Source organism: Carassius carassius, chromosome 40 (genome assembly GCF_963082965.1).
Source record: "Carassius carassius chromosome 40, fCarCar2.1, whole genome shotgun sequence".
In the NCBI taxonomy this organism is placed as follows: domain Eukaryota; kingdom Metazoa; phylum Chordata; class Actinopteri; order Cypriniformes; family Cyprinidae; genus Carassius; species Carassius carassius.
In genome coordinates, this window is record NC_081794.1 from 19,402,194 (window position 1) to 19,409,886 (window position 7,693).

Consider the following 7,693-nt stretch of genomic DNA (forward strand, 5'->3'; position numbering starts at 1 on the left):
GTGATTGAGTCTGGTGGTGTGTCTTGATATACAGGATTAATTGAAACGAACCGAGTCGTTTGCTTTTAAAGTTCATAATGTTTAGCCTTTGTTGCAGGTCAAAATGCTCTATTGCTACTGCAACTCATGCTAGTGGCTTTTGTCTGGTGCAGTGGAGGAACATTAAGAGATGCTCTTGTTACCGTTGTATTGTCATTCGAAAAAGGAATACAATTCTCACCGAAATATATGAATAGTAGCAGACATAGGTCGTTATTACATTTAAACTACAACTTCTCATTAGCTGGGTCAGTGTCTTAGCTTTGATGTGATGTGACTTCTTTTCTTTTACCAAATACACTACTTTTAGTAAAAGTACCTTCATTGCTAATTGAGTGAAGCAATGAATGGTCTCCTGGCAAATTAAAGCAGTTAAGCTTATGCCATTAACCAACTGGATCGTGCTTTACTTGCAGCCTGAGGATACAGCTGACCTTATACACTGACATATCAATGAATGGGTAGAAAAAAAAACAGTACCACTGGTGTGAATGTCTAATTTACATCTTCATCCTTTTCTGTCAGTCTCTTGTCGTTTCTATCTACACTGTTCATATAGCACCATTAGACACAATATGTGTCCGTTTTGGTGTGACATGAAGAAATATGCAAGACATGGTAATTTTTTGTCTCAGAAATGGAAAGGAGACAATCTTTATGTTACTGGTTACAAATACTTAGCATAGTTGGGGTAGAGATAAGTGATGAGTAAAGATGAGTGATTCGTTCTCTTAGATGAACTTTGAATCCCTGTTACACTGTCATAACTACTTGCCATTAAGCACTGTTGTGTTTTGTTCGTCTTGTTCGGTTTGTAAATATTTTTGTGTTCTGTATGTCTCTTGTCCTAATTGCTTGGTTTAGCCAGGCCTTTTTGCACCTTCTTTGGATTTGCCTGTTCAGAGTATTCCTATATGATTTATGTTGAGAGATTTGCTGGCAATCTGGAATTGTTCTTTTATTAATTATAATAAACATTTGTTTCATTTCCTTGGTTTTCCTTTTTTTTTAAGAAAAAAAGATTTGTGATTTATAATGTTAAATGAATGGCAAAATAAATTGGATAAAAAAATAAAAATGTCAGAGTATTTGGTTATACTGTAAAAAGTCTCCTGATAGTTATATAAATATGAATAATGTTGTCTTTATTGGTCAGTTTTTGCTTATATCAGCTTCAGTATGCTGCTCACCTCTCAGTGTTTGGTAAAATGGTAGTCTTGGGGTAACACTAAGTTCAGCTTAATTTGTGATTTTTCAATTAACATTGCCGTTTTTACATCACTAATCTAGGTTAATGTAAATTAACATACTATTAATAAACCAGTTTTCACTGTTTATTTATGTTTAATGTTTGAACGTGTAATTTCACACCAAACGGAAATTTAATTAGTCGCGCGAGTAGATTACATACAGTGTCAATTGCAAAGACTTGAACAGAGGCGAATTCGTGCCAGGGATGCGAAATGCGCCACAAATTTGTCGCGAACGTGAGATAATCGCCTCAAAATTTAGTCTTCATTTATTTAATCATAAACCATAAATATTTGAAATATTTGAGTTAAAATATTTTTTTATTTTAATATATTTGAAAATGTAATTTAATTTACATGATCCTTCAGAAGATTTTTTTTGTGTAAGAAACATTTATTACCAATGTTGAAAATAGTTGTGCTGTGTAATGTTTTAAAAGAATATAATGAATATAGTTCAAAAGAACAGCATTTATTTGAGACAGAAATCCTTAGTAATATTCTAAATGCCTTTACTTTGACTTTTGATTAACTAATCTTTACTGAATACAAAATTACAAATTTTGAATACAAAATTCAGTAAAAAAAAAAAAAAAAAACCTTGCTGACCCCAAACTTTCAAATAGAAGTGTAATAAAAATGCAAAATGACATTATTAAAAAAAAAAAAAATATATATATATATATATATATATATATATATATATATATTTAACTGGATGACAGAGAATAATAAGCATGCTTAGTTTTGAAAAAAAAAAAATAATAATTATTATTAAAATGTTTACTTCATATTTCAGGGGGTAATTTCATGTCAAAGAGGTTCAGCCGACAAAAAAAAAAGAGACTCCCTGTATAAGTATTGATCATTGACCTTACTATGGACCTTGCTTACTGGAGTAGAAGCATAAATAAGTGTGACCGGTTTTGACAGAAATACAAGAAAGATCTTTATTTTTGAAAATGGTATTTCATTAATATGCTATAATAATATGGTTAAACAAAAATAGCATACAATCGTTAAAGCTCAGAACATAAAAAAATACTACAGGAGAACAAATGTTACAGTTCTTCTACTTTGCCGTGTGACAGTGAGAAGTCAAAGAGTATCAAAGTAAAAACCAATCTTCGGCTGACTGTACACAGTGATACTGATGTGCTAGGAAATGGCAAACCTATTTACAAACACAAATGTCAAGACCACATCAAGAAAGACTGGTAACATCCAATGGAGCCGACGCACAAATAGCACCTATGGTGAGACCAGACACATCGTGGGAAAACAAACACTGAAGAGTAACAGCTGCTGGCATTTCTTTATAAAACCAATCGTATCAAAGCCAGTTCCAAACGTCAAATAAGGCCTATATCTTACACTTCTTTTACCATGGGGCTAGATACAGTCATGCGTTAAATAACCACCTGCATTGACAGATGTATAAAATTGTCATTTTCTTAATAATCTGTTAAGGCAGTAATATTTTAACATTAGTTATATATATACACATCAAATTAAGAATCGTGAAATAAATCAGGGCGTTTTTTTTTTTGAGACAGCTACAGCATCAAGCAAAACCAACTCTGTATGATAGACTAAACACTGTAACCTACACAGGGTGGGGTGGGGGGGCGGGGGGTGTTCAACATTTCTAACATGTAAAGAACACTATTTCACATGTATGAATATCAGACGGTGATTCTCCTTCAAAACATGATCTGAATGTTTCCGTCAATAGAAAGCATGAAGAGTACATTAATGTGCAAAGTCACCTGTCAAGCACACTGAGACAGCAGTGTTCGATTCACTTCATCTATGGCAACGGTGCCCAAACTAAAATACGCTGAAACCTATGTAGATTACGGTTTATACTGTCTCTACTTACAAATATTTCTGACAGTTTTCCTTTGCCATCTTAAAAAAATAAGAAGTAGAGGAACAAAACAAGCATACCAATGGCCATGACTGATATTGACTGTCCCTAACATCTTTTTTTTGTGTGTGTGTGTGTATGTGTGTGTCTAGTTTTTGTCATCCTTCTTCTCTTCCTCTTCAGTGGGGTATGAATGCCAGGTGAGACGTTCCTCGTAAAAGGAGATGACCACTTGTGGACACTTTACATTTGCCTCCTTGGCTGGTACTAGATCAGCTTCATCAGAGTTTTTCCTGTTATATAAAAATACACAAGAAGACGTTAACAACTAACGGCTATTTCTCATCCAAGAAGGTATCTTTAGAGAAAACTGAGGGGAATTGTAATATTCACATTTCCTTCAACTCACAGACAACTCAAAATACACCAAGCCATCTTTTGGTATATGTGCCAAAAATAACAGCTCCAGTAAGTCTAATATTAATATTGTATATCAAAATTACACATAACTTCACAATTGTCCCCGTTGTGGAGATGAATGCAGGGGCACTACTCCATTTCAAGCATGTGAAACTGATTTGGTCCTGGCAATGAAGTTTGCCAACAGGATATGATTTCATCTGTTTTTAATAAATAATAAATCATTTAAAAGCTTGCCCTTAACACTGCAAATCATACGGCTGTATGAATGTGCAGGTCAGAGTTCACCAAACTTTAACTTTAGACTCCAGAGGAAAATGAAGCTTGCATTTCCACTCTGGCGTTCACATGCATATGAATTAAGTCTTATGTGGCCGCACTTAAAAGGGATAGTTGACATTAAAAATGAAAATTCTGGCATGATTTAATCACCCTCATGTCATTCCAAACCTGTAAAAAAAAAATATATATATAATAAAAAACAAATTATATTTATATATATATATAATTATAATATAATATATAATATTATATAATATATATATATAATTATATATATATAATTTGCAGCAGCAAATTACTTGATTGATTTGGTGCTCAAGAAACATATCTTCTTATTACTAATATTGAAAATATTGGACATTTCAAAGACCAGCATTTATTTCAAATAGTAATATTTTGTCTTTACTGAATAAAAGTAATAATTTCTTTCATAATAAAAAATAAATAAATAAATGTTACTGACCCCAAACATTTCAACAATAGTAAAATAACATTTCTTAAACATTTTAAATGTTCACTGTAGTGTCACAATCACACCGACCTGAGAAGTGATACATTTTTGATAAAGTCGTTGCATAGTAGCTACCAGTTAAAATGTTGATATTTCTCATTCTCATTAACTTGTAACCAGTAGATAGATATAAGTTTCAATATGAAGGCATCAAAACGTTAGAAAGCAAAAGACAAAAAAAATTCACAGTGATACAAATCATGCTTTTTTTTTTTAAGAAGAGCATAAATGTGGTTTGTTGAAATTTGGAGTGTTACAATTGCCCCCAGTCTCTCCTAATGCTGCTCAGGAACTGTCTCTCTAATCCAAAACTGTTTTTTTTTTTTTACGGGTAACAATTTCTATACAAACCATTTCATGAGGAACATGAGTTCTCCACTTGAGTCTGTAGCACCAATAATCCTCTCAGGATCCAAACCACGTGCAAAACCTCTGAGTTTCTCAGGCTAAATTAAGAGAGACGGCATGTAAGACACTGTTTAGCCCATTCAATTTCTTTTGGTTTTCTAATGTTTTAAAGACACTTCCTGACCAGCTTATAGACATGGAATGATGTAGACATCTCAGATTCTCAGATCTTCATGGCTCTTACCTCATCCTTGCGCTTTTTGGTCTCCTTTCCATCTCCGTCTGACTCGGCCCGCCTCTTGCCTCCAGATTCGGCCGTTTTCTGCGACTTAAGGAATTCTGATATGAGGTCAGGACAGTCTAGGTTTTCCTCTGGTTCCCAGGTGTTGTCCTCGCTGAGGAAAATAAATAAATAAATAAATAAATAAACACCAGGATTTTCACATAAAATCAAGATAACATCTAACTGCAGCTGCTCACTCAGAAAAGCCTTTCCACTTTAGGAAATACTCCACTCTTCCCTTCACCACACGCCGATCCAGGACCTTCTCCACAACATACTCCTCTTCTTCCTCCTCCACCACTTCTTCCACTTTCTTTTTGTTCTGTTTCTTCCCTGCTGTTGATTGCTTGGTTTCAGATTGAGTGACTGGAGCTGGATACATGAATGGTGGGTGAAAAATACAGAGATAAACATACAAGTTGACCTAAATCATTTAGCATAGTTTATGTCAAAATACCACCGTTACAACAGTTGATGTTTCTACTGCAAAATATGGGTAACATGATACCAGCAACTACTGCCATAACAATAAAAAAATTAATTAAAGGGACAGTTCACTCAAAATAAAACTTCAGCCATTATTTACACAAAAAATGTGATGTTGGGAAGAAAGTTAGAGGCTGTCCACATAATTCGCTTACATCTAATATTTTTCCATACAATAATAATGAAGGTGGCTGTCGTCCTCCATAATTCATTTTGTGTTCCACAGAAGAAAATAAGCCATACAGGTTTGAAACAACATGAGGGTGAATAAATAAAGGGCAGTGCTGGGTAGTCACATGTCATTTGGCTTCACAAAAATCAGAATCCAAAAATTGTATTTGTAATTAGATTAAATTACATTTTAAAAAGCTTATAATCAAACTTAAACTACTGTTTTTTATGGATAACATGATAACATATTATTCACACACTATTTAAAGTATAATTTAAATAGACCCCCTGTGATTTAAAGTTAATATTTAAATATCAATATTATTCATATTTAATATATTAATATTTCAATAAGTTTTCTGAGGTCAGTCAGTCAATGGTCAACACATTGCAATGCAGGTAAATAAATAAATATATATTAAATTTAATTTACATTTTGATTCTTCAATAAATGAGCTTTTCATCTGCTCACAAACCCCTTGCAGTTCCTTTACTATATATATATTTTTTTTTTCTCTCTCTCTCTACAACATGGTACAAAACAGTCCCATTCAAACATATGTGATAAACAAGATAGTAATCTAAAAGTAACCAAAAAGTAATAAGACTACATTATTTTCAGGTAATCTGTAGTCGGTAACGAACTACAATTTGCAAGCAATCTACACAGCACTGATAACAGGTGTACTGTCCCTTTAAAAAAAACGAACTCTTATTTGTTCGGATGAGATGTCATATCAATTTACTATGGTTTTATAGCAAATTATAACTGTAACTATTGTATTTTGACGAATTTTGTTTGTCTCCATTGCAGACTAACACACACACACACACACACACACACACACAAAAAGAATTCCAAACCTTCAGTCACAGCTGCATCAGCTGAAGGCTCTGACGTTTGGCTCATTATTCCAAGGGCTCTTAACAGCTGGAAATATATATAAATATATATAGATCCTTATAAATACAGATAAAACAAATGTAAAATATTTTCTGAGATATAACGATCACATATTTCGTATGCACCTCACACTCTGCATTTCATCTGAACGTGTGTTGGTTTACCTAATGGATGCAGCTGTACTACACATCTGCATGCATAATATGACAAACATTGTTATGCATTTGCGACGGCAGGCCAGCGCGAGCGAAAAAAAACCCCATTCTGAATAAATGCATTGCATGCTTCACGTGCTGTGCTCGATGAGATGGATAGAGCAGGACGCCGCTGTTTTACTGTATTTTATTCCTCCATGTTGTCTAAGTGAGCGCGAGCACGCTATTCGATGTCTGCTGTGGTCAAAACATCTTGCATCCATGCCGCAGCACGCTTGATCACTGCTATTTTACCACAACAAACATATGTGCACGAGCCCGTAAAACAAACGCACTTACGTGTATCTCGCTGAGATAAAGATGAAATAAAGCTGATCTACATGTATTTAAATCCGAGATGAATAGGTTGCAGTGATTAATTACAGACGTCCACTGTGCTGTGATGCTGCTGAATGTGGCTGTTATTCACGCCCACTTCCGTATTAGAAAAGGAAACAAAACGGTGACTTCCGGTGTAATTATCTCTATGGTTTCTTTCACCATAAACGTGGATTTGCTTTATTAGATATTCTGGAGGATGGAATTATGACTGGTGTTATGAAATACTGGTCTTACAGCCTAATATCTACTACTTTCTCCATTGAAATCATCCTCTCCTCTTAGTCCTTTCTCCCATGTTGCTTCAAGCAGATGAGCCATCTTTACACAGCCGAGATGCAGCATCTGTCCCGCTTTTGCAGATGTTCTAGCTTTCTTTCATAAATTTCAGAAGGGAATGTGTGAAAATGTGGGCTTCAGACATGCATTGCCATGCAATGAAATATGATGCATTTAAGCCATGATAAAATGCAGCTCAGATGCGGCTTTCCTTCCAGGTGAATTATGCAGCATTGAAACTTAAAGGGTTAGTTCACAGAAAAATGAAAATTATGTAATTAATGACTCACCCTCACGTCGTTCCAAACCCGTAAGAT

The 7,693-nt window shown here is 34.3% G+C and overlaps 2 protein-coding genes across 5 annotated transcripts in view; one reads left to right on the forward strand and one right to left on the reverse strand.

The window, feature by feature from the left end:
* nfe2l1b (nfe2 like bZIP transcription factor 1b) overlaps positions 1-1,029 on the forward strand; it is a 10,574-nt gene extending 9,545 nt beyond the window's left edge. For all 3 annotated transcript variants that reach the window (XM_059532401.1, XM_059532403.1, XM_059532402.1), the window contains one exon: positions 1-1,029. This exon is cut by the window's left edge and continues 2,419 nt beyond it. The gene's annotated coding sequence lies outside the window, so the exon portion shown is untranslated.
* Positions 1,030-3,288: 2,259 nt separating this feature from the next.
* On the reverse strand, positions 3,289-7,214 carry cbx1b (chromobox homolog 1b (HP1 beta homolog Drosophila)). 2 transcript variants are annotated; one of them, XM_059532405.1, is made up of 6 exons: positions 7,059-7,214; positions 6,525-6,591; positions 5,201-5,375; positions 4,965-5,115; positions 4,724-4,818; positions 3,289-3,452 (listed from the first exon to the last, which is right to left on the reverse strand). In XM_059532405.1, the coding sequence occupies exons 2-6, from the start codon at positions 6,568-6,570 to the stop codon at positions 3,308-3,310; spliced, it is 612 nt and encodes a 203-aa protein (XP_059388388.1). In that variant the 5' UTR covers positions 6,571-6,591; positions 7,059-7,214; the 3' UTR covers positions 3,289-3,307. The 2 variants fall into 2 exon arrangements, with proteins under 2 accessions (XP_059388388.1, XP_059388389.1); XM_059532406.1 differs by lacking the exon at positions 7,059-7,214 and adding an exon at positions 6,729-7,034.
* Positions 7,215-7,693: the final 479 nt, after the last annotated feature.

Excerpts from the sequence above, each read along its gene's own strand:
- cbx1b (XM_059532405.1), bottom strand. The coding sequence starts at position 6,570 with ATGAGCCAAACGTCAGAGCCTTCAGCTGATGCAGCTGTGACTGAAG. Across the intron at positions 5,116-5,200 it reads AAGTGGAAAGGCTTTTCTGA|CGAGGACAACACCTGGGAAC; the intron begins GTGAGCAGCTGC and ends TATTTTCCTCAG. Across the intron at positions 4,819-4,964 it reads CCAAAAAGCGCAAGGATGAG|CCTGAGAAACTCAGAGGTTT; the intron begins GTAAGAGCCATG and ends CTCTTAATTTAG.